This window comes from Mustela putorius, unplaced genomic scaffold, assembly GCF_011764305.1.
Source record: "Mustela putorius furo isolate JIRA1106 unplaced genomic scaffold, ASM1176430v1.1 tig00000196_pilon_pilon_pilon, whole genome shotgun sequence".
NCBI lineage: Eukaryota > Metazoa > Chordata > Mammalia > Carnivora > Mustelidae > Mustela > Mustela putorius.
In genome coordinates this window covers 11,140,678-11,162,313 of record NW_025421310.1, presented here as the reverse complement: position 1 = coordinate 11,162,313, position 21,636 = coordinate 11,140,678, and the positions used below count along the sequence as shown (strand labels likewise).

General features: G+C 55.7%; 3 protein-coding genes across 5 annotated transcripts; 1 reads left to right on the top strand and 2 right to left on the bottom strand.

Moving 5' to 3' along the window:
• Positions 1-139: 139 nt before the first annotated feature.
• Positions 140-15,527, top strand: RUVBL2 (RuvB like AAA ATPase 2). 3 transcript variants are annotated; one of them, XM_004767360.3, is made up of 15 exons: positions 140-521; positions 3,048-3,102; positions 4,376-4,431; positions 4,718-4,859; positions 6,282-6,411; positions 6,570-6,636; positions 10,652-10,758; positions 10,854-10,947; positions 11,335-11,458; positions 11,803-11,897; positions 12,000-12,118; positions 14,146-14,265; positions 14,689-14,818; positions 15,167-15,281; positions 15,407-15,527. In XM_004767360.3, the coding sequence occupies exons 1-15, from the start codon at positions 510-512 to the stop codon at positions 15,430-15,432; spliced, it is 1,392 nt and encodes a 463-aa protein (XP_004767417.1). In that variant the 5' UTR covers positions 140-509; the 3' UTR covers positions 15,433-15,527. The 3 variants fall into 3 exon arrangements, with proteins under 3 accessions (XP_004767417.1, XP_012919561.1, XP_044932987.1); XM_013064107.2 differs by having other exon boundaries at positions 3,026-3,102; XM_045077052.1 differs by lacking the exon at positions 140-521 and adding an exon at positions 571-734.
• A 530-nt stretch (positions 15,528-16,057) lies between these two features.
• LHB (luteinizing hormone subunit beta) lies at positions 16,058-17,584 on the bottom strand. The gene is given in 4 exon segments (XM_004767355.3): positions 16,058-16,155; positions 16,157-16,378; positions 16,619-16,786; positions 17,115-17,584. Coding segments are annotated over 4 exon segments (483 nt in total). The 5' UTR covers positions 17,130-17,584; the 3' UTR covers positions 16,058-16,077.
• A 146-nt stretch (positions 17,585-17,730) lies between these two features.
• LOC123391175 lies at positions 17,731-20,739 on the bottom strand. The gene is made up of 5 exons (XM_045077049.1): positions 20,519-20,739; positions 20,041-20,241; positions 19,777-19,941; positions 18,916-19,043; positions 17,731-18,391 (listed from the first exon to the last, which is right to left on the bottom strand). Exons 1-5 carry the CDS (start codon positions 20,672-20,674, stop codon positions 18,028-18,030), a joined length of 1,014 nt encoding a protein of 337 aa, XP_044932984.1. The 5' UTR covers positions 20,675-20,739; the 3' UTR covers positions 17,731-18,027.
• Between the last annotated feature and the right edge of the window lie 897 nt (positions 20,740-21,636).

The window sequence follows — 21,636 nt, the reverse complement described above, 5'->3', positions numbered from 1 at the left end:
CTAGGGGAGGGGGCTTCCGCGTCTCCTCATTGGTGAACAAGGCAGGGTTTGCTCTGCCCCGCCACCTTAGCGGCCAATGAGAGCCTTGGGGGGCGTGGCTGCCCGCCGCGCTTGCCGACTGGCCCTCAACTCTGTCAATCCTAATCTTGAGGCCCCAGAGTTAGCAGGGAGGAAAGAGGGTGGAAGAGGGAGCAAAAGGAGCGTGGGGGACGTGTGGTGGCCCAAAGAAGTCTTAAGAATTTTGCAGTCAGCCTCAGCAAAGAGGCCTGGGTAAAGGGAGGGGCCAGGAGGCGTTGGGAACCGACCCAGGAGTTCCGGGAAACCCTTTACCATCTCAGTCTGCAGAGGAGCGGGGCCTAAAAAGTGACGCCACACCCCCACAAGGAGAGTTTGCATATTTATGAGGAAACGTCGAGATCTTTGGAGGACCTAGCCATCTAGAAGGACCAGAACGCCTCGTTTCTAGCGCGTTTCCGTTTCCGCTAGGATATTGGCGGTTGGTGAGCATCATGGCAACCGTGGTAAGTGCCGGCGTGGGGATTGCTGAGGAGCGAACCCTCACTCCTGAGTCTGAGCGGGAACGGTGCTGGGGACCCGGGCCCCTGGGTCTGAGGGAGAAGGCCTAAGGTCCAGGGTTCCCAGTTATGAGGGAGGAGAAGGTCTGGGGGCCAGGACTCCCGGGTCTGGAAGAGGAGAGGGCATGGGAGTCAGCACACCCTTGTGTGAGGAAGAAGGTGGCTGGAGGTCTGGACTCCTGGGTCTGAGGGAGGAGGGGGCTGGGGGCCTGGGCTCCTGCATCTGAGGGAGGAGGAGTCTGGGGCCTGCACCCCTGGGTCTGAGGGAGGTGGAGGAGCTGTGGGCAGGACTTCTGAGTCTGAGGGAGAAGGCTGCTGGGGCCTGGGCTCCTGTGTCTGAGGGAGGAGGAGGCTGGGGCCAGGACTCCCAGGTCTGGGGAAGGAGAGGGCCTGGGAGCCAGCACTCTCTTGTCTGAGGAAGAAGGTGACTGCGGGTCTGGACTCCTGGGTCTGAGGGAGGAGGAGGAGCTGTGGGCAGGACTTCTGAGTCTGAGGGAGAAGGCTGCTGGGGCCTGGGCTCCTGTGTCTGAGGTAGGAGGAGTCTGGGGGCCAGGACTCCTGGTCTGAGGAGGAGTAAGGGGGTGGTATCCTGGAATCCTGGATTCAAGTGTTATTCAAGGTCTCAGTGGTCCGATCTGACCCTATCATGTTATGGGAACTCCCAACTTCTAGTCCTCTGGGTGCAATCAGCAGATAGTTCTGCAAACTTTGCCCTAAAGTTTGATGAGGGTTGTAGTATCTTGGGCTTCAAGCCATTCGGGAGCCTTGGGTTGTTGATGGTATGAATGGCACCTGAGTACAGGAGGAGGCTCAGGTGGGGACTTGTCCTGTGTGCTTAAGAGTGAGGAGTTGCGGGGCGCCTGGGTGGCTCAGTGGGTTAGGCCTCTGTCTTCGCCTCAGGTCATGATCCCAGAGTCCTGGGATCGAGCCCCACATCGGGCTCTCTGCTCAGCAGGGAGCCTGCTTCCTCCTCTCTCTGACTGCTTCTCAGCCTACTTGTGATCTCTCCCTCTCTGTCAAATAAATAAATAAAATCTTAAAAAAAAAAAAAAAGTGAGGAGTTGCTTAACCTTGAGCCACAAGAGTGTTGAGGACCTGGGGGGTATCCGTGGGGAAGGGGACACAGCTGGGGGTGCAGAGGCTGGGGATCTTGTCATGGAATTGTTTGGGCCATTTTCATATTTTGGCACCTCATACTTGGGGCTGATGCTCAGTAGGTTATCACTTGAATTTTTTTTTTTAAATTTTTATTAATTTGACAGAGAGAGGGAGAGATGGAACACAAGCAGGGGGAGTGGGAGAGGGAGAAGCAGGCTTCCTGCAAAGCAGGGAGCCCGATGCGGGCTCGACCCCAGGACCCCAAGATCATGACCCGAGCCAAAGGCAGAGGCCTAACAACTGAGCCACCCAGGCGCCCCTCACTTGAATTTTTTAAAAAGATTTTATTTATTCATTTGCGAGAGAGCCAAAAAGGACACAGTCAGGGGGCGAGGGAAAAGGAGAAGCAGACTCCCGGCTGAGCTGGAATCCTGAGGCAGGGCTTGATCCCAGGACCTGGAGATCATGACCTGAGCCGAAGGCAGGTGCTTAACTATCTGAGTCACCCAGGTGCCCCTCCAGGGGCTCTTGAATTGTCCTGGGGGGCACTTACTCATCTCTCTCCCCTATAGAGAAGGAATGGTGACTGGGGGCTCTTTGCAGAGAGCTGGAGACACCAGAGGACCCAATACCTGCTTGTCAAGTCAGCTCAGACTTTAGTACATCATTCATCCAAACCCTAAGGGTTGAACCCCAAGTGAACAAGCAAGATGTGGGCTGTGCCCTTCATGGGACTCCCATCCGCTGGAGCCGAGAACATTGATTGGACAGTCTCCCCCCTAAATGTGAGATTACACAGGGAGATTGGGCTCCCAAGGGAGACCTCACATTCTGCCCAGACATCCGGAGACCCTGGAACAAGTTAGGCTGGGGCAGCGGTCGGGGAGGGCCTCCTTTCGTTCACTTCATCTAATTCAGTGGGGGAGCTGGGGAGAGCAGGCTGGACCCTGGGACTTGTGCGTGCAAAGGCCTGGTGACAGATTTGGGCAGCAAGGTACAAAGGGACTGGGCGATCGACCTAGCTTGCTACTCCATTTGGTGTCTGTCCTTCTGGTTGTGGGAGTGGAGAAAACTTCTTCCTTCACCATAACATTCCAGGACACCACGTACTGTGCCAGGTCCTGGGGACAGAGCTGTGAATGAGACAGACACGGTCCTTATTGTTCTGGGACTTGGTGTACTGGGGTCAACCAACCAGCATTTGTTGGTGACAGACGAGAAGGGTGGGAGTGACAGATGTTGGGGCTGTTGGCCTGCCCTACGTAGGGAAGAGGAATGAAAAGGACTGCCTCCTGGAAGCGGGCGGGAGGGACGGAGGAGGTAGTGAAAACTGGGATCATCTGACTCTTCAGACGTGTCTTCCTCTGCTCCCAGACGGCCACAACCAAGGTCCCAGAGATCCGAGATGTGACGAGGATTGAGCGTATCGGTGAGTGAGCATAGCCACCCCTGCATGCCCCCTGAGACAGAGCCAGACTGCCCAGGGACCCTGAGAGGGAAGTGGGCTGAGTGCCAGAGTGGACTCAGATGGCACAGGGGGACCGTGCTGGGAACCACTTCCGTTGCAAGAGGCTGATTGCTCTCGGCCTCAGTGTCCTTCTCCTCAGAATGGAGCAGAGGGGGACGCCTGGGTGGCTCAGTTGGTTAAGCAGCTGCCTTCGGCTCAGGTCATGATCCCAGCGTCCTGGGATCGAGTCCCACATCGGGCTCCTTGCTCAGCGGGGAGCCTGCTTCTCCCTCTGCCTCTGCCTGCCATTCTGTCTGCCTGTGCTCGCTCTCTCCCACTCTCTCTCTGATAAATAAATAAAATCTTTAAAAAAAAAAAAAAAAAAAGAATGGAGCAGAGGTAGTTCCCCTCTTCAACGGATAGAAGATTCCATAAGGTCAGGCACATAGAGCCCTTAACGTGCAGGGGCCAACATGGTTTCAGCTCTTAGAGGGCCAGGTGCTGTTGGAGCAGAAGACCCGGTACCTTCTCCACAGGGTGCTTACAATCTGGGGCTGGGGTCAGCAAATCTTTTCTTAAAGAGCCAGATATAACTCTCTTCTCTTTGGCAAATATTTCAGTTCTCCTGCTGCAGTGCAAAAGCAGCCACAGGCCCTATGTAAGGGAACGGTCGTGGTGCTGTGCCAATAAAATTTTATTTACAAAAACAAGAAGCCTGGCCCACAGGCTCTAGTTTGTGCAGCCTTGGTCCAGTGTGAAACATTTAAATCCCACATCTATGTCTCTCACTGGGCTGTGTGGTCTTGGCCAAGGGGCCTAACCTCTCTGGGCTCCTTCCTTAACTTCATGGTGGTGAGGGCCTGAGGAGGTTGTTGAACCCCAGAAGCACTCTGGGGTGGTAATAGCTGCAACTCTGTTTCTCAGGGTTATATGGAATGAGATAAGAATCTGTAGGGCCACTTAGGCTATAAATGTAAAGTAATTGTGATCGTCAGCTGTTCCAGTTAGAGTCTGATCTGATGGTGCGGTAAGCCAGGTCTTGGTCATTCTGGCCCACTGTGCTGTAGCTTAAGGGCAGTTCTAGTTTATTAAGCCTTTACCCCGACCAGCCCTCCTCCCCGTGAGGTAGAGACTCAGACCTCCCTATCTGACCAAGGAGGAAACTAGGGCTCAGAGACAAAGCCCCTTTTCTCAGGCCACACATTATCCAGAGCTGACTGGTGACTGTGTCTTTTGGTTCTTTCCCCTCATGCAGGTGCACACTCGCACATCCGGGGGCTGGGGCTGGACGATGCCTTGGAGCCACGGCAGGTAGAGCTGAGGGCGGTGAGGTGGGGAGGCTGATCCCTGGAGGTCCCAGGCACAGGGGGTCTCCCTATTAGGGTCTCCCAGACCTCTGGCCACCTATCTATAAAATGTAGCCACGTGTAGAGTTTTATTAATTTTTAAAAATTGGGGTGGAAAAGGTTTTTTCAGCTTTTTTCCCTAAGTCCTAGCCAACAGCATGCCCTTTTGTCTCCCTGGCCTGGAGGTAGTGGAAATGGGGTGGCAGCCCAGTGGGTAGTCACCTGGTGTGCTCTTGCCTTCCACCCCATAGGCTTCCCAGGGCATGGTGGGGCAACTGGCAGCCCGGCGGGCAGCTGGCGTTGTGCTGGAGATGATCCGGGAAGGGAAGATCGCCGGGCGGGCAGTGCTCATCGCTGGCCAGCCAGGCACTGGGAAGACAGCCATTGCCATGGGTAAGAATGCTCTTGGGGCAGGAGCTCTTCGGCTCTCTGCCAGATAACCCTTACTGTATAAATCCGGCTTGGCTTCAGCCACATTTAACAGGCCGCCCAAAATGGCAGGAACATAAACACTCTGGCTCATTCTCTCACGTAGAAGAATCTGCCTTCCCACCTCAACATCCTCTGTACTTGCTTCCATGTCAGGGTCACCTCCTGTTCCAAGAGGGTTGCCTAAGCTCCAGCCTTCCCATCCATACTTCCACATAGGAGGAAGAAGAAAGAGATCTTGCAGTGATTATGTACCTCCCTCCCTTTAAAGGTAGCTCCCTTTAAGCAGCTGTCTTGCGACTCCCACACGGTTTTACTTAACATCTCTTTGACCAGAACTTAAGCATATCATCACATTTACTGCGACATCATGAGACATGAGCACATCTCTTGTTTTAATGTGGACCATTGCTTCCTTAGTAAAGTGGGGGTCCTGGGCCAGACACTGGGGACACTTAAATGAGGAAGGGCAAAGCCTTGACTTTAGGGAGTTTCTGGTCTTGGGGACACAGTTCCTTCCAGGCTGATGGATGCTGTAACAGACAGAGGCAAATCCTGACCCTAATGAGGGAGCAGGGAAGGATGCGGTGGCAGTTACCAGGAGAGCCTTCCCAGAGAAGTCAGGCCCTGAGCCAAGACTTGCAGAGTATCTGAACAGTAAAGAACAGGGTAGCCAGGCACAGAGTGTGGCATATCTCTGAAAAGTGGACCAGGAAGAGTCCCCACCTCCCACTGGTGAGAAGGGTTCAGGAAGTCATTTTGGGACTCAGCGTGGTGCTTGGAGTGACTGCAAGATCAGCCCCACTGGCCACCAGCCAACCCCAGGCCAGAGAGAAGATCTGTTCCCTGGCTTGTCCCTGGTCATGTGACGGGTTCATGGTTGGACACCAGTGCCCACCTGTCGCCCCCAGGTCGCTTCTCTGCAGGGTGCCTCCCCTACTAGTGGTCCCTGTTCTACAGAGAGGCAAACAGGCTCGAAGCAGACAAGACTTCTCAGGATCACGTGGTGCTAAGCGGTCGGGCCAGGATTCAACCTAGGCAGTCTGGCTCCAGAGCCATTACCCTTAACTGTTTCAGCCCTCTTTTGGCCTCTACTCCTGTGCATTGCCCGTGAGCCCAGAGGCTAAACAGCTCCTAGAGGTTGAGAGATGGGCTTAGCAAGAAGATCAGGTCATGAAGTTGGCCCTCTAGTTAGCATCGGGTTCAAACCATGCCTCCGTGTGCAGCCTGCCGTCCCTGGCTTTCTCCATGTCTCCCTGTCTGCCCCCGGCGCTGAGCCCGTCTCAACTATGCTCCTTCCTGAGCAGGGAGAGAGCTGGTTTGACACAGTGTAGGTGGTGCCTGCTGTTAGGCTGCTCCCCCCTACCCAGACCACCTCTTCCTTAGGCATGGCACAGGCCCTGGGCCCTGACACCCCGTTCACAGCCATTGCGGGCAGCGAGATCTTCTCCCTGGAAATGAGCAAGACAGAGGCGCTGACGCAGGCCTTCCGGCGGTCTATTGGTGTTCGCATCAAGTAAGCACAGGACCCAGGGCTGGGGATGGAGCCAGCTCACAGAGCCTCGGAATGACCCTGTCCTGTTCGACTTGTTCTGTGCCCAAGGACTCGTGGGAGTTAGCCATTCCCAAGGGCCCAGGCATTGGGCTCTCTGCTCATACCTATTCTCTGCCTAGGGAAGAGACCGAGATCATTGAAGGGGAGGTGGTGGAGATCCAGATTGACCGGCCAGCGACAGGGATGGTGAGTCTGCTATCAGCCTAGGCCACCTCCAGGGCTGGAGGGTGGAGCGACGGAATCTGTGGAATGTTTGATCTGCAGGTTGGAGCCCTCTCCGGGTGCCTACGGTTGGGGGTCAGTTTATCCCCTGGTGAGCAGCACCGTGAGCAGTTAATACCAAATAGTGTCATGACAGAGAAAGTCTGGAAGTTTCTCATAGTTAATTTTTTTTTTTAAAGTTTTATTTATTTAAGTAATCTCTACCCCCCAACATGGGACTCGAACTCAAGAGTTGCATGCTCTTTTGACTGAACCAGCTGGGGGGCCTTCTCATAGTTAATCTTTGTGTGTGTGTGTGTGTGTGCGCGCAAAATGGTGGTTTTCTCAAAGGACGGGGACAGGACCTGTGGGCAGGAGCTGCTGCACTCTCTCATGACTGATTCTTTCTTTCTTTCTTTCTTTCTTTCTTTGACAGGCAGAGATTACAAGTAGGCTGAGAGGCAGGCAGAGAGAGAGAAAAGGAAGAAGCAGGCTCCCTGCTGAGCAGAGAGCTTGATGCGGGGCTCAATCCCAGGACCCTGGGATCATGACCTGAGCTGAAGGCAGAGGCTTTAACCCACTGAGCCATCCAGGCGCCCCTCTCATGACTGATTCTTAATGGTCAGGCTTAAGAACATTTTCTTTGAGATTTTATGCAGCTTAGCACTTAAAAGCATTTCCTATCCAGGTTGTTGTGATTCCCTCCCTTTTTTTTTTTTTTTTTTTTTTTTTTTTTTTTTATATATAAAGTTGAGAATGATAACGTTCTTGTTGTAAAATGAAACACTTAAGGAAGCACATAAAGTAATCATGTGGTTAGTAAGTTATTATAAAGCAAATCCCCTTAGGACCACCAGCAAGATAAAAAACTAGAACTTCAGGGTGCCTGGGTGGCTCAGTGGTTTAAGCCTCTGCCTTTGCCTTGGGTCATGATCTCGGGGTCTTGGGATCAAGCCCTGCATCAGGCTCTCTGCTCAGTGGGGAGCCTGCTTCCCCCTCTCTACCTGCCTCTCTGTCTACTTGTGATCTCTCTCTCTATCAAATAAATAAATAACATCTTTAAAGAAAAAAAACCTAGAACTTTGCTGGCTCCCGACCCCTGGGAGCCATGGATCCACTTCTGGTCTCTGTGGATTTGCCAGTTTGGGGCCATTCTTACACACAGGGTCCTGTGGCAGGTGACTTGCCATGGCTGGCTTCTCTTCCTCTGTCTGTAATTCTCTCGTACATGTTCAGTTGTAGTTGCTGGTAACATGCCAAATGATGGAAAGTTTAGGGGCGCCTGGGTGGCTCAGTGGGTTAAAGCCTCTGCCTTCGGCTCAGGTCATGATCCCAGGGTCCTGGGATTGAGCCCCGCATCGGGCTCTCTGCTCAGCGGGGAGCCTGCTTCCTCCTCTCTCTCTACCTGCCTCTCTGCCTACTTGTGATCTCTGTCAAATAAATAAATAAAATCTTTTAAAAAAAGAAAAATGATGGAAAGTTTAGACATGCTGCAGGCCTCTTGACCTCGCACCGAGTCACCTTCCGTTCCTGTGTCTTGTCCCGTGGACACTGTACTCTTCTTTCATTTGCTCGTCGTTCTCAGTGGAAATAGGTTTCAGAAGCACAATTCCATTGACTTGCAATTTCTTTTTTTTTTTCTTTTTTTAAAGATTTTGTTTATTTGACAGAGAGAGAGAAAGCAAGAGAGGGAACATAAGCAAGGGTAGTGGGAGAGGGAGAAGCAGGCTCCCTGCTGAGCAGGGAGCCCAATGTAGGACTGGATCCCAGGACCCTGGAATCATGACCTGAGCTGAAGGCAGATACCTAATGACTGAGACACCCAGGCACCCTGCAATTTCTTTTTTTAAAAAGATTTTATTCCTTTATTTGAGAGAGAGAATGAGCAAGGGGAGCGACGGAGGGAGAGGGAGAAGCAGACACTCTGTAGAGAAGGGAGCCCGACACCGGGCTTGATCCCAGGACCCTAGGATCATGACCTGAGTGGGAGGTAGATACCCAACTAACTGAGCCCCTCAGGTGCCCCTCAACTTGCATTTTTAACCCCTGTCTCTAACTCCTTAGTTAGTCTTATCCATTGGCAATTACCTTTTAAATTTTAAAGATTTTATTTATTTATTTGACAGAGATCACAAGGCAGAGAGGCAGGCAGAGAGAGGGGGAAGCAGGCTCTCCGCTGAGCAGAGAACCCATGGTGGGGCTCCATCCCAGGACCCTGAGATCATGACCTGAGCTGAAGGCAGAGGCTCAACCCACTGAGCCATCCAGGTGCCCCTACCTTTTGAATTTTTAAAATGTGGTAGGAGAATATTTAAACATAGAGAAAGCCATCCCCAAGATAGTTCTTCTGATTAGTTATTAATTTTTTTAATCTTTTATTTTTTTTAAAGATTTTATTTATTGCTTATTTGACAGAGGGAGACACAGTGAGAGAAAAAGCACAAGCAGGGGGAGTGGGAGAAAGAGAAGCAGGCTTCCTGCCGAACAGGGAGGCTGATGTAAGGCTCAATCCCAGAATCTGGGATCATCACCTGAGCCAAAGGCAAACAATTAACCAGCTGAGCCACCCATGCACCCCTTGTTTTTATTTATTTTTTAAATTTTAAAGTAAACTCTACCCTCAATGTGGGGCTGGAACTCAACAGCCCTCAGATCAGGAGTCTCATGCTCCCCCGACTGAGTCAGTCAGGTGTCCACCCCCAACAAAATGTTTTTATTTTATTTTTATTTATCTTTTGATTAGTAAGGATTTACGCCCAACCTGGAGCCCAGTGTGGTACTTGAACTCACAACCCTGAAATCAAGACCTGAGCTGAGATCAAAAGTCAGACACGTAACTGACTGAGCCACCCAGGTGCCCCACAAGTTAGTTCTTTAAGTTAGATTTTTGTCACAGAAGACATTCATGGATGCACCCTCCCTTTAAAAATGTAAAACTGGAGGCGCCTGGCTGACTCAGGCAGTAGAGTGTGTGACTTGCTTTCTAAGGTCATGAGTTCGAGCTTCATGGTGGGTATAGAGATGCTTAAATAAATATTTTGGGGCTCCTGGGTGGCTCAGTGTGTTAAGCCTCTGCCTTCGGCTCAAGTCGTGATCTCAGGGTCCTGGGATCGAGCCCCACATTGAGTCCCACATCGGGCTCTCTGCTCAGCAGGGAGCCTGCTTCCCCCTCTCTCTCTGCCTGCCTCTCTGCCTACTTGTGATCTTTGTCTGTCAAATAAATAAATAAAATCTTAAAAAAAAAATGTAAAGCCAAAACCATCTTTCTCTCCCTTCCAAATCTTGGCTCTTTCTTTCCGCCACCTGTCCCTACAGAAAGGACCGCTCCCTAGAAACAAGACCGACAGCTATGCACTGATTGTGCTTACCTTATGGGAGGGAGAGTGGCATTTTTGTTTTCTTAGCTGTGTTTAGCTTAGCTCTGGGTCATCTGGGTTTGTGAACGGTAAAAAAGTTACCTGGATAGAAAATGAAGAATGTGGGATTGTGATCCCCGCCCCTCCCATGTCATGGACTGCTAGTCCGTGTTGCTGTTCTTAAAAACTTAACCTTTGGGGCACCTGGGTGGCTCAGTGGGTTAAAGCTCTGCCTTCAGCTCTGGTTCATGATCCCAGGGTCCTGGGATTGAGCCCCACATCGGGCTTTCTGCTCCACGGCGAGCCTGCTTCCCTTCCTCTCTCTGCCTGCCTCTCTGCCTACTTGCGATCTCTGTTAAATAAATAATAAATTCAAACAAACAAACAAACAAAACTTAACCTTTTAGGCAAGTTGTTTGCTTGCTGTGGTTTTAGTAATCGGTTAGTTAAGAAGTTGACAAACAATAAGCCGTATATGTTGAAGGTTGACATATGTGTGTACCCATGAGGCCGTCACCATGGTCGTGACAGTGAATATGTCCATGAGCCCCTAAGGCATCCCTGTGTCATGCCCATTTCAAAGCCATGTTGGGGAGATAGCAGGCCCGCTCTGAACTGCTTGCCTGGCATGTCACCCCTCTCAGGGCTCTAAGGTAGGCAAGCTGACCCTCAAGACCACAGAGATGGAGACCATCTACGACCTGGGCACCAAGATGATTGAGTCCCTGACCAAAGACAAGGTCCAGGCCGGGTGAGTGGCAGGGGGCCACACTGGGTGGCCAGGGTGGGGGATCTTGGGCCCTTTTTTGTCCTCACTCCCGCCCTCCTTCCCCCACTCTCCCACAGGGATGTGATCACCATTGACAAGGCCACGGGAAAGATCTCCAAGCTGGGCCGCTCCTTCACACGCGCTCGTGACTATGACGCTATGGGCTCCCAGGTGGGCCAGGGCTCTGGTGGTCCCCTTGCTCCAGACACCAGGATGTTTGTGTCTCCACCAACACCTGCATGGCCCAGAGGGTCTGGGTCCTCCAGTCACCCCAGCCCTGTGGCCCTGGCACTCTTGGTTTTTCTCTGTAACCTCTAGGGCAGCCAAGACCTTTTATCTTGGCTCTTGCTGGTGGTTTCCAAGGTCCTCTGGGAATTCCCCATCCTTCAGTGCTCTTGAATCCCCTAGTGGTGACTACTCTTGGACCTGGGTTTTCCAGATTCTCAGCTCCATTCCGAGGAGTCCGGAGTCCGAACTCCCCCTGCACAGGCCCCTCTGAGCCTCCTTTCATGCTCTTCTCTGCCGATGTCTCTCCCTCCCCTTCCCCGGACCCTATAGACCAAGTTCGTGCAGTGTCCAGACGGGGAGCTCCAGAAACGCAAGGAGGTAGTCCACACCGTGTCCCTGCATGAAATTGACGTCATCAACTCCCGCACCCAGGGCTTCCTGGCTCTCTTCTCAGGTGGGGCGCCTTAGACTGGCCCTGCTCTGTGCAGCCCCCCTTCCCCACCCTCCAGCGTATCCCCCTGGTTTGTCCATCCCACCCTGTTGCCGTCTGTCCCTCTCTTGGGTGGTCCAATGGGAGCTTGCGTGTCCTGCCCTCTCTTCTTCGCAGGTTCTCTGTCTCCGGTCCTCCTCCTCTCTGGGACGTTTAGAACTCCCACCCCTTCTGTCCCTTTGCCACTCCAGTTTTGGTCTGTCTTCCCTCTGTCCCTGGTGTCCCATCCTTCTCTGTCTTCATCCACCCTCCGGCTCTGGGTCCCTGTCTCCTCTCTGACCCTCCGCGCACTACCCCTGCCTCCCTAGGTGACACAGGGGAGATCAAGTCAGAAGTCCGAGAACAGATCAATGCCAAGGTAGCTGAGTGGCGTGAGGAGGGCAAGGCAGAGATCATCCCCGGGGTGAGTATTGGGGCCCGGCCAGGGCAGACAGCTTGCGGTGGTGGGAAATGGGAGGAGAGAGGCTTGGGTGGTGGATTTGACATACCCCCCAATGGCTCCCAGGTGCTGTTTATCGACGAGGTCCACATGCTGGACATTGAAAGCTTCTCCTTTCTTAATCGGGCCCTGGAGAGTGACATGGCGCCAGTCCTCATCATGGCCACCAACCGCGGCATCACCCGGTGAGCCAGCTGCTGGCCCCCTCAAAGGCCTCTGGGAGAAGGGGATGCTCCAGGCAGTGGGTATAGGCCCAGGGTAAGCAGATCACGTTTGCTGAGATTGGAACGAGACCCCACAAGTACCAGGTCCCAGATGGAAAGATGTGCTTCCCTCAGACAAGGGAGGCAGGTACTCTGCTCTGCTTCACAAGGAAGCTGAGGGACCACGTTCTTTCTGTCTTTGTTCCTGTAGCCCTTGAGGCTGCAGTTCTCAAACTGTGCCGAGGCATCCCAGGGTGCTACAGAACACACACACAGAGGGCTGTGGGATGGTTTATGTCTCTGACGGGTGCATAGAGGTGTGTGTTGGAAACTGCGTAAATCACTATGCTTAGCTCACTTTGCCCTAACCACCTTACAGAACAGAGCTGGATATTACTTTTGGCCTGGGAAACCTTCCTGAGCCATGAATACCCCAGGTTCTAGAAAAGCTTGAGAACCTCTGCCCTAGGGTGTTGCCTGCACCGCTCACTCTGTCGTCCCAGCTGGCCGCCTTCTCTGCCTCATCTGTATTGGCGGACAGGGAGGTGGAAGCCGGGGGTAAATGGCCCCCAGGAAGCTGGGGCCCCGTCATTGCTGCCGGGGACAAATGGGCAGATTGTCCCTGGCTTGTGTCCCTGGTGAACTGCTTGGACCCTAAAGCTGGGGAGGAAGGGAGTGCCTGGGTGGCTCAGTGGGTTAAGCCTCTGCCTTCAGCTCAGGTCATGATTTCGGGGTCCTGGGATTGAGCCCCGTGTCGGGCTTTCTGCTCGGCAGGGAGGCTGCTTCCCCCTCTCTCTCTGCCTGCCTCTCTGTGTCTGTCTATTAGATAGATAAGATCTTTAAACAAACAAACAAAAAAAAGCTCGGGAGGTGGATATTGTTTCAGCCCCACATTACAGGTGAGGACAGCAAGGCCCCGTGACGGATCCTGAGGTCACGGGGAGAAGGGGTCAGGGCCAGAGCCAATCTCTGAACAGGGATGGGAGGAGACTGGCCAAGAGCAGGGCGCCAACCCAAGTCCCTCATTATCTGCACATTGTGTATTTGGGTGTCCGCATCCTCTCACTAACATTGATTTGTCCCCACCCCCAACACCAGTACCTGTGACACTCCAGTGCCCTGGGGCAGATGTGCGTAGAGAGGCCACACATTTGAGTCGCCCTCTAGGGATGCTCCAAACCAAGCTCCAGCAGGGTGCCACCCTGCCCGCCTTCTGGTTTCAGCTCACCCGCCCCAAAAGCATGTCCTTTTCCTGATTGGCTCAGCGCCACATTTGCTGCATTTTATGCTTTTTATTGGGGATTTCACGTCTAAAGGGGCCTGTCACTTCCCAGTGTCCCCAACCACAAGGCTGGAGTGGATGCATCTCGTAGAGAGAGTGTGTGTGTGTTAGGTGAGCTCCATTCGGGCCTGATGGAAAGTGTAAGCCGTTAGCCGTGAGTTCAAGGGCAGTGGGGCGATGACATATGTTACAAAAGATGTCTTTAAACAGAAGCACACAGAACCAGGTTATATGTCAGTCGGTTGACAGCAATATTGTGACCAGAGGTTCACAAGAACCTAACCATGTGCGTCCCCAAGAAGCAGCGGTGTGACACTTGCCACTGAGCATTTGCCCCATTTTACAGAATGTAGCTCCCGTGAGAAATGGGAACCCACAGTGTCTCCTGGGCCCTATGCTGGGCCTGGTGCAGCAGGGAGTAGGACTGGCCATCTCTTCCCTGTGGAGCTCTACCTCACGCAGAGGAGTGGGACCTTGACTCAGTAATCCCGGATAAAGATACCTAGCTAAAATCAGCCCATCCCTGAGGAGGAGGGGACGCAGCTGGGGGCCAGCTGCACCGTCGGTGGCGACAGCAGCCAGGAGCTGAAGGTTAAGTGGTATTTGCCCAGTGAGTGGGCTGTAGTGGCGTTGGGGAAGTGGGGGGGGGGGTATTCCAAGGAGAGGAAACGGAGAGCCGGGTCCTAGGAGCGTAGCCCTGACAGCTCTCCCTTCCCCTCCTCCCCAGGATCCGGGGTACCAGCTACCAGAGCCCCCACGGCATCCCCATCGACCTACTGGACCGACTGCTCATCGTCTCCACCTCTCCCTACAGTGAGAAGGACACGAAGCAGATCCTCCGCATCCGGTATGGGCCAGGCCACCTGCTGTCCCGGGTTGGGGCCAGGCTGTAAGCTTGAACAGCATGGCAGCACCCATCATGCTTGGCAAGTGGGGGCAGGGAGGTTTGAGGGGGAAGGTCCCTGGGCCTGCAGGAGGTAGGGCAGGGCTGGGCTGGGCATCCAAGCAGTGGCCTCCGATCTGAGGGTAGGGAAGGAGCGGAAGGGCAGGGCTTGATTGGGGGGTCGAGGTGGGGATCCCAGGCTGCAGGCCCAGCCATGCCTCTGAGGCTCTTCTTGCTACACGTTCTGTGGTTCTGAGGAGATCAACTCTGCACATCCCCCAGGATGTCCCACAGCGCCCGTGGGGGATGGGCTGGCCAGGGGGCGGGCGTTTGCTGCAGTTGGAACCCGGGCCCTGGCTCACCACCCCCACCACCACCTGCCCACAGGTGTGAGGAGGAAGACGTAGAAATGAGTGAGGACGCCTACACAGTGCTGACGCGCATCGGGCTAGAGACCTCGCTGCGCTACGCCATCCAGCTCATCACGGCGGCCAGTCTCGTGTGCCGGAAGCGCAAGGTCAGGCCAACAGTAAGCCCCCAGGGACAGGCCCGAGGGCGTGGGAGGCCCCGCTTGCCTCTCCAAGGGCCTGGTGTGCGTTTTTGGATTTAGTTCTGAACCAGGGTTTTTCAAAGGCCAGAAACATGGGTCTGTGGAGTTCATACCTGTATCTCCCGGCCTGACACAGAGCAGGTGCTCGCGGATGTCTGGGAGCTCCAAGTTAACACCATCAAGTCCATCTTCCAGATGAAGCCACCCAGGAAGGGAGGGTTTGGGCCCACAGCCGGGCAGGATTTGAACCCAGACCCCAGAGTTTTCACCCTGACCTGCCAGGGGCCCCACTGAGGTGTGGCCGTCCCCCGGCAGGGCACGGAAGTGCAAGTAGATGACATCAAACGAGTCTACTCGCTCTTTCTGGACGAGTCGCGTTCCACACAGTACATGAAGGAATACCAGGACGCCTTTCTCTTCAACGAGCTTAGTGAGTGTCCCCTGCTGTGCCTGTCCCCGGGGTCACCCGCCAGAGGGCAGGCGGGTATCTGATCTGGAGACCTCAGTCCCCACTCCCAGCCCACACTGACCACCTGGCCTTCCTTCTCCCCACAGAAGGCGAAACCATGGACACCTCCTGAGCTGATCTCACCCTCGCCCTTTCCGCCCCAGCCCACCCTGTTTTCTACTAGAGTTCTGACACTGTTACTTTGTATAAAATGGATCTGAAACTGGACCTATTCCCCCCTCTCTTCTTTTTTTTTTTTTTTTTTTAAGAGAGAGAGCTAATGGGGCAGGGGGTGGCAGTGGGGCAGAAGGTGAGTGAAAGAGAGATTTAAGATTTTGAGTTTTTTTTATTTATTTGACTGAGACATAGTGAGAGAGGGAACACAAGCAGGGGGAGTGGGAGAGGGAAAAGAAGGCCTCCCACCAAGCAGGGAGCACAATGCAGGGCTGGATCCCGGGACCCTGGGATTATGACCTGGGTTGAAGGCAGACGCTTAACCCACTGAGCCACCCAGGCGCCCCCGAGAGAGAGACTCTTAAGCAGACTCCAGGATACCCAGTGTGGAGTCCATTGTGGGGCTCCTTCCCATGACCTTGAGATCATGACCTGAGCTGAAATCAAGAATCAGATGCTCAACCAACAGCCACCCAGCTGCCCTGAAACTGAACCCATTCTGAGTGTGTGTGTGTGTGTGTGTGTGTGTGTGTGTGTGTTTACACACGTACATGCACCCTGAGTCTGACAAAAGACAACCTGAGTGCAGTTTGAGAAGCCTTTATTAGGAGGGGAGGAAAGAAGCATCTGCTGGCTTCAGGAGTTGGGGTAGGGGGGGATCCTTAGAGGAACAGGAGGCCTGGGAGTGAGGGGCGGTCACAGGCCAAGGGCTGGGCTCTGGGACCCCCACAGTCGGAGCTGCTGAGGCGGCAGGGCCCGCAGTGACAGCTGAGGGCCACGGGGAAGGAGACCGTGGGGTCCACTCCAGGCGGGCATCCGGGGAGCTGGATGGAGGCAAAGCGCAGCTCGTGGTAGGTGCACACTGGCTGGGGCATAGGTGGCAGGATGGCTGGCAGCACTCGAACCTGTAGGCCGGGGTAGGGGGTGGGGGCATGGTTCACCTGTGGTCAGACTCTCCCCTGAGCTCCCCTGCTGCCCCCCACAGGTCTCAGACTCAGGTGTCCAGCAGACCCCCTGTGCTGTCACTCCCACGTGCCCAGCTTGCCCTCCCAATTCCCCAGCCCCTGCCCAGGGAGCAAGCCACCCTTCCATCCCCAATCCAGCAGGGCTGGCCCCGGGCACTCCCCCCACCCCTTGCTGCTCACCATGCTGGGGCAGTAGCCGGCACAGATGCTGGTGGTGAAGGTGACGCAGACCGGGCAGGCCTCGTTCTCAGCAGCCAGGGTGGCATTGATGGGCCGGCAGAGAGGCCGTAGTGGCCCCCTGGATGCCCACACCCCACCCACATTCAGCAGCAGCCACAGCAGCAGCCCCTGGGACAAGGCCAGTGTCTCAGGGCCTGCTGGACCCCTCTACCCTGAGCCCTTACCTTCCCATCCCCTACCTGGCATCTTCTATTTGGGACCCAACCCTCCCACTGTGATCCCCTGTTCCATACTTGGGAACCCCAGATACTCCCCAACTTTTCATATTCCCCCCCTTCAGGCCGTGGTGCACCTGCTTCCCTCCTGGTGGGAAGCCTGTTGGCCATCCACACCCTTCTAGAAGGAAGCCTCCTTCATCGGGTCACAGAACTCTCCCTCTTTGTGCCAGCTATGGCCAGTTGGACCTGCAAGGTGCCCAGGGGCCCTGCAGTCTTACCTGGAGCGTCTCCATTCTCAGTGCCTTCCCTGTGAGGTTTACCTGGTCTTATACTTGGAGGCTGTGGAGGCGGCAAGGCCACTGGGGGTGGCGGCATGATGGGGTAACCTGGACACTAATCTTTCCGGGGGCGAGAAGCAGAAAAGGTCAGGGAGGTGTGCAGGAGTGGTTCCTTGGAGTGCCCCTCCCCCCCCCCTCCCTGAGTGGCGCCCACACCAAGAAGAAGCGGGACACGCCCACAGGGAAGCTGACTTCAGGGCCTCAATCCTCCAGGGCTGGCAAAGTCCTGTAGGGGTCCTAGGTAATAGGCCAGAGGGAGCCCTTGGCCTTGCCGCCGGTGGTGTAGCCTGGCCTGTGCCCATTATGGTGGGCACCAAGGAAGGCTGAAGGTCAGCCCCTTGCAAGGGCCCTCAACTGCCTGAGACGTCAGCCCCCCTCCACCTGCCATAGACTGAAAGCCATTCCTGTACCACCGTCTAAACCCTAAGAGGGGCGTGGCTTCAGTATTGGATTCTGTGGCCACCCGCAGGCAGATGCGCCTTCCTTCCGCAAGGGATTCAGCGGGAGCCCCGTTTCCCCCCAAACCCAGGCTCCCAGAGCCGACACCAGCAATGGGCATGGTTTAGGCTATTTAACTCTGTCGTTGACTAAGAAGCTCCGCCCCCTCTGTCGCAGAGGGAGTGTCCCGCCCGCGAGCCTACAGCCCCAAAGTTCATTTTTCTCGCTCAGCTCCCACCTCCCTGCCCAGTCCCCCCAGCCCCCGTCAGCAGTGTGGTCAAGTGTGGGGAGTCGCCCCGCCCACAGCTCAGTGGGCGGGTCCTGGTCTCACTCCCACGTAATGGGCGGGGTTCCCGATCTTAGCTCCGCGCCCGGGGAGGGGGGGCGTGTCCAGGGGGGGGCTGGCGCTGCGGGCTCAGACCCCCGCAGGCTTCATGCTGCCGTAGGTGGAGTTCTCAGTGCGGTAGGCTTGCGGCAGGCTGTAGATCCCCGACATTGGCTTCCAGTGGGGCCCGCCCCAGGGCAGCTCCAGCGAGCAGAAACGGTCGAGCCCGAGGAGGGGGTGCAGCGGGGGTCTGTAGGACTCCTGAGCCAGAGACAACGCCCCGCGGTGTGGCACTGCAGTCATCACCGGGTGGACGTGGGGCACGCGGATCCCTGGCGGCCGAGAGGGGCGCGGACAGGGTGGCCTCTGTGGGTCATGTTCCCAGGCCTGAGGCGTCTTGTCAAAGCTCCAGGAGGTCAGCGAGTCCTTGCGGGGATATCTAGATAACTCCTTCCTGTTGGTGAGAGATGCAGGAGAGGGAAGGCACAGTTGGTTCCTAGGGACAAGGCTGAGATTCAGACCTCGCGTTCTGCGGAACCTGTGGACCTGAACTCCTGTGCTTCGAGGCAAGGACACATTTGTAGGATTCGGGGACCCCTCAGGAAGGATAGGGGCTGGGGAACCCCAGCCTGGATTCCTGGGTCCTGGAGGTCCTTAAGGGCCTGGGATCTGGAGTTTTCGAATCCAAGGGAAGGAGTATCTGGGAACCAAAACAGGCCCCGCCCTGGACCCTCAGGGTCCCACCCCTGGTCCCGAACCCCTTCTTGGGCAAGTGGCAGGTTTCGTATTCCTGAGAGTTGACACTAAGGAAACCAGGGCGCTAAAAAAGATAGGGGCTGGGGTCTGAACTTCGGTTTCTTGAGCGTGCGGGAGCTGAAGGCTGAGGCACCTGAGTCGGACAAGGGGGAGCCGACACCCGGGTTCGGCGTCCCGCCGGCCCACGCTGGGGGGCGGCGCCGAGCGAGGACCCAGGCTCACTTAGGGTAGGTCCGGAAGTCCTTGGCCGAGGTGGTCAGATAGAGCTGACGGCGGTCCAAGACGCCCTGGTCAGACACTGTGAAAGGCCGGCCGGCCAGCTCGGGGTTCTTTGTCCAAGGGATTAAAGCCTGAGGAGGATCCAGGGAGGAGGGATGAGCAAGAAAGGTTTCATGCCGCATTCAAGGCCCTGGGTCGCTAGACTCAGGTTTCCGCTTCGACCCAACAGACCCTCACACCCGCCCCGAGAATCCAAATCCTTCCTGACCAATCGCAAGCTAGCGCACTTTAGCTTCGCTCCCCATATCAAAACCCTTATTAGGGTTACTCCAAAATCCAAACACTTGCGGGTCATCGAACACAAAGCCCAGGCCCCAACCACATAAAAACCTTCCCAGCTCCGCCCCCAGACTCCTGGCTTCCACCTCCCGTCCCTGGAATTCAGCCGCACCTCGGGCCACCTTTCCTCCGAGCGGGTCGACTCCGGGAAAGCCTACCCCCGCCTCCCGACCTTGGCTCGGAAAGTTCAAGACCCGCCCCCCGCCTCCGCGCCGGGACCCTGCGCCTCCAAACTCCCTCCTACACAAGCCCCCGCCCACTCGGGATTTACTTGCGGTGGCCTCAGCCTCAGAGCTGGGATTTCGGTCTCCAGGCCCCTCCTCCTCCTGACCCTACCTCAAAAGGTCCAAGCTACACCCCCATACTCTGTAACCCGATTCCGTTCCAGACCTTTTGCCCACGACCCCAGACTCAAAATTCTCCACCCCAGGGTCTGCTAGCCTGGTCCCCAGCCGCAGAACCCCTCCGACCCCGCCCCAGGCGCTACAAGCTCTTTCCGCGGTGGCAACGGGTGTTCTCCTTTACCTGGGAAGGGCCTCCGCGAAGGTGCTCCGCAAGCTCCAGGGGCTGGGGCCCGACGTAGAAGGTGGGGCGCTGCTGATCCGGGTCGGGCCAACCCGTGTACTGCGCCCGCATCTCACTGCACTGGTGCTTCGTGATCAGCGGGAGGCGCCAGCCACGGTGTCTGAGCTGCGGGAAGGCGACACGGAGATCCAACGTGAGGGTGCGCGGTACTCCAGTGCCATCCCCAGCCCTGTCCCCTGAGACCTCTGCATCCCAGAACGTTACCTTTTCGTCTAAATCCTTGATCCCCACAGTTCTCGTGGGGTCCGAAGGCTCTGGGGCCCTGGGCTGTGCGTACGGCCCGCCGTGCTGCTTAGGCACGTAAGCCGAGCCAGAGGTTGTCTCCCATCTGCTGATGACCTCATCAAAATCCCAGATGTGCAAATCCTGCTTGGCGGCCGGTGGCAGGGGCTCCGCGACCGTGTACTGGGAAGAAGGACGTCAGCTAAAAGAGTTAAAGTCCGGCCCGCGAGCCCTGACCTCTCCCAGTCGGTCCCCAACCCTTTCCTCCCCCCAGTCCCAGGCCTCCAGGTTCCCTGGACCCTCTTTTTTCAGATCCAGGACTCGGGGACACTCCTGCTTCAGTCAGAGAGGAGCCCGCGCCCCAAACCCCCTTTTCCCTCGGCAGGTGTCTGGACCCCCAGGCCTCTCCTTCAGACACAGGAACCTGGGTCTCCTGGCCAGGAACCCAGGGTCCTCTCACCTGCACAGTGGGCGGGGGAAAGGAAACAGGCGGGATAACGTGGTGGGCGACACCACTGCTGGTGAGATGCCAGTTGGGCCAGGATCCAGGCACCTCGGTCCCAGAGATTGGGGACCATGGGGGACCGTAGCGCAGAGCTAGGGTCCGACCAGCCATGGTCCCACCCCTGCGGGGGAGCCACGCCGGGGCAGGCTTGTTGTTCCTGTTGCCCCAGGTAACAGAACCCGCCCACCCTGAGCTCAGCCAATGGAAGGCCTGCAGGTGTGTAAATGGTTGGACAGAGTGAGAAAGAGACCCAGGGTCAGAGCGACTGGGACTTTGAGGGAAGGGCACAGAAACTCAGAGAAATGGGGGAGGGGAGTCCCAGAGAGAGAGTGAAGGGTTGAAAGGGGGAGGAGGGAGGAAGGGGGAATAGCTCAAATTGTAGGGAATTTTAGAGAGACAGAGAACCCCGCCTGAGGGAGACGGAGACCCGGAGGGGGAGGAGGAGGACGGAGACCACCCACTGCCATCAGGGAATCCATGAGAAGCAGTCCCCTTTCCTACGGGGTCCCAACTCTCTCAGCCCCCTCCTCCCTCTGCCAGGCCTGCCTACCTCAGGGGTAACGATTTCCAGACTTCCCCAGGTCTCTCCCTCCCTCCCTGTGTGTGCTGGAGGCGTCAGCCCAGGGCTTGGCCTTCATCTGCCCTGCCTGCCTTTGATTTTGTTGAAAACTTCCACCTGGTTATGGGGGTGGGTGACGAGGGAGAGACCCACAGACACAGACACAGGGAAATACTTAGCAAGAAGAGAGGGGAGGGGATGTGGAAAGAACTTTGATGAGAAAGAAACACAGGCAAGAATGGATGAGAAACAGAGACAGAGAGCTACTGACCCAGACACAAGAGACAGAGAGGGAGGTGACAAAACGGAGAGTGGGAACCACAGACCTAGAAACACAGAGATGTAGAAATAGAGGCAGCCAGAACCGCTCACCCTTACCCTTCCCAGGGGCCCAGTCTGTGTTGGCGGAGGAATGGGGGGTGTGTGTCTATGGTCTCAGTCCTTAGCCTAAAACTGGTTCTAAAAGATATTTTGTGTGTGTGTGTGTGTGTGTGTGTTGGAAACAGGCTTAAGG

What these genes read in the sequence shown, in the direction of transcription:
- LOC123391175 (XM_045077049.1), bottom strand. Translation starts at nt 20,674, where the DNA reads ATGGCTGGTCGGACCCTAGCTCTGCGCTACGGTCCCCCATGGTCCCCA. An exon ending in TTCCCCCGCCCACTGTGCAG is followed by an intron (nt 20,242 to 20,518) that starts GTGAGAGGACCC and finishes CCTTCTTCCCAG; the next exon opens with TACACGGTCGCGGAGCCCCT. An exon ending in GACTTCCGGACCTACCCTAA is followed by an intron (nt 18,392 to 18,915) that starts GTGAGCCTGGGT and finishes TCTCACCAACAG; the next exon opens with GAAGGAGTTATCTAGATATC.
- RUVBL2 (XM_045077052.1), top strand. Translation starts at nt 645, where the DNA reads ATGAGGGAGGAGAAGGTCTGGGGGCCAGGACTCCCGGGTCTGGAAGAG. An exon ending in TCTATTGGTGTTCGCATCAA is followed by an intron (nt 6,412 to 6,569) that starts GTAAGCACAGGA and finishes TTCTCTGCCTAG; the next exon opens with GGAAGAGACCGAGATCATTG. An exon ending in AAAGACAAGGTCCAGGCCGG is followed by an intron (nt 10,759 to 10,853) that starts GTGAGTGGCAGG and finishes ACTCTCCCACAG; the next exon opens with GGATGTGATCACCATTGACA.